The 2,432-nt window shown below is 35.6% G+C and overlaps 1 protein-coding gene across 1 annotated transcript; it reads left to right on the top strand.

The window, feature by feature from the left end:
• Window positions 1-302: 302 nt before the first annotated feature.
• Window positions 303-1,002, top strand: LOC120256210. The gene is made up of 2 exons (XM_039263942.1): window positions 303-401; window positions 661-1,002. Exons 1-2 carry the CDS (start codon window positions 303-305, stop codon window positions 1,000-1,002), a joined length of 441 nt encoding a protein of 146 aa, XP_039119876.1.
• Window positions 1,003-2,432: the final 1,430 nt, after the last annotated feature.

Below are 2,432 nucleotides of genomic sequence, written 5' to 3'. Positions count from 1 at the left end.
AATGTTGTGTATGATGATGTTTAAAGGTTCTGCTATGCAGAAGTGTTTGTTATGAAGGGAAAGTGCTTTGTGATGTTTGGAGTTGTTATGAGAGGGTGAAGGAGTGAATTGAAGCTTATGATGTGTAGCAGTGAAGTGGAGTTGTGAATTGAAGTGTTTTTGGGTAATTGAAGTATTTGTTTAAGTTGTTGTGAAGTGTGACACAGAGAAAGATGGCTTCAAGTTCTTCATCCACACTAGAAATTTCTCATACAAGTTTGCTAGTGTTCAAGGGAGAAGGCTATCAACATTGGAGTTAAAGGATGAAGAAATTCTTTAGGTCTCAGAATTTATGGAAAATCATTGAAGAGGGTGTAGTCAAAGAAGATACAGAAGCAAAGGAAGAAGGTGTAGAAGCAAAGGTGATGGAAAGTGAAAAGGATGATGCTAAGGCTTTGTTTTTACTTCAACAAGCTCTTGATGAGATAATTTTTCCATAGAATTATGAGATTTAACATAGCTAAAGAGGCATGGGAGCATATTAAAAATAAATACCACGGCACTACAAGAATGGTATTTGTGAAGAGGCAAACATTAAGGCAAAAGTTTGAGTTATTGCAAATGAAGGAAGAAAAGGCTATTCAATAGTATATTACAAGAGTGCTTGCTATTGTCAATCAGATTAGAGGCATGGGTTATGATTTGACAGATGAGGAAGTAGTGTCAAAGGTAATGAGAAGCTTGTCTTCAAGGTTTGTTCATGTTGTAACTTCAGTAGAAGAAGCCAAAGATATTTCTAAATTATCTTTAGATGAATTGAGTGGCTCTTTGCAAGCACATGAGGCTAGATTTAATCAATTTTCTGATAGACATGAAGATAGAGCATTTGTAATGAGAGGAGATCCAAGTGGTGATAGGAATTTTATGAGAGGAAGAAGAAAAATTTATAGAGGAAGAGGAAGAGAAAATGACAGTCCAGGAGATGTTGGTTATGGTAGTCAGAGATCAGGTGATCATAGATAATATAATCAAAGACAATAGGATTCTGGAAATATTAATTCATGGCAGCAAGGGAGAGGAGGTCAAAGGCTATTTGGTAGGTTTGTGAGAGGTTAGAGACAATTTGATGGTCAGAGGTTTGGCAGAGGCAATTTATAGAATGTGCAGTGTTTCAAATGTAAAAATATGGGTATTTGTAATCTCACTGTATTAGTCTCAAGGAAGGAATTTTGATGAAGGGTCAATTCTTCAAGTAATCAAAATTCAAACAATCGAAATTCAGGTGACCATGGTACTTTATTTAAAGTGCAAAATGGGAAAGAAGTGAGCAGTTCATCTATTTGGATTTTAGACAGTGGAACTTCAAATCATATGACATGGAATAGAGAATTATTTCATTAGTTAGATGAAAGCATGAAACATAAAGTCAGTCTTAGGGATGATAAAGAACTTGAAGTACTTGGCAAAGGATCTGTGGTAGTTAATGTTCAAGGAGAGGGAGTAAAATTAATTCATGGAGTCAAATATGTTCCAAAGTTAACACATAATTTATTGAGTCTGGGGCAATTAATTGGTAGTGGATATAATGTGAAGTTCAGTAACTGTGGATGCAATATAGAGAATGCAGAAATAGGAGATCAATTATTGTACATTCAGAGAAATGAGAATAATTTATTTCCTGTGGAGTTATGTAAGTATGGGCAAATTAATGTGGCAATGTCAACTAAAAATTTATCTTTATTGTGGCAATTTAAGGTTTGGGCATCTGAATTTTTAGAGCTTACAAGTTCTACATGAGCAGAATATGGTGGCTGGTCTTCCAAGTGTGAAGAAGTTACACAATTGTGAGGATTGTATCTTTGAGAAGTTGTGAAGATTGCCATTTTCATCAGGAAAATCATGGAGAGCCAGATAAAAATTGCATTTGGCCCATGCAGATATCTGTGAACCAATGCAAACGGAATCTCATGGTGGTAATAGGTACTTTCTCTTATTTATTGATGATTGCACTCTTATGAGCCAGGTTTATGTGATTAAGTACAAGCATGAAGTGTTTCAATGTTTCCAAAAATTTTTAGCTCTTGTTGAAAGGCAATCAGGCTACAAACTTAGAATTCTTGTTGAAAGGCAATCAGGCTACAAACTTAGAATTTTAAGGGCAGATAGGGGTGGAGAATTTCTGTCTAGAGAATTTAGTTTGCTTTGTTCAAAGATTGGAATTAATCATGAGTTAACTGCACCCTATTGTCCTCAACAGAATAGGGTGGCTGAGAGGAAGAATAGAACCTTAATTTAGAAAGTTAGAAGCATGTTGAAACACCTCTTGCATGCGTGTACCGCAAGTGAATGGGTGTCAAAGTAATAAAGTACCCAATGGGTCGGGTAGTCGAATCCACGGGGAATGAAAGTATTAGTAATAACTACTTCTAAGTTATCTAGTCAGAATCAAGAAT

Source organism: Dioscorea cayenensis, unplaced genomic scaffold (assembly GCF_009730915.1).
Source record: "Dioscorea cayenensis subsp. rotundata cultivar TDr96_F1 unplaced genomic scaffold, TDr96_F1_v2_PseudoChromosome.rev07_lg8_w22 25.fasta BLBR01001339.1, whole genome shotgun sequence".
Taxonomy (NCBI): Eukaryota; Viridiplantae; Streptophyta; class Magnoliopsida; order Dioscoreales; family Dioscoreaceae; genus Dioscorea; species Dioscorea cayenensis.
This window is presented reverse-complemented; position numbering and strand designations above follow the sequence as displayed.

Bases quoted from the DNA above. Each gene is read 5' to 3' on its own strand.
- LOC120256210 (XM_039263942.1), top strand. From the start codon at position 303: ATGAAGAAATTCTTTAGGTCTCAGAATTTATGGAAAATCATTGAAGAG. The intron at 402-660 runs GTGATGGAAAGT...ATTGTCAATCAG, and splicing joins AAGAAGGTGTAGAAGCAAAG to ATTAGAGGCATGGGTTATGA.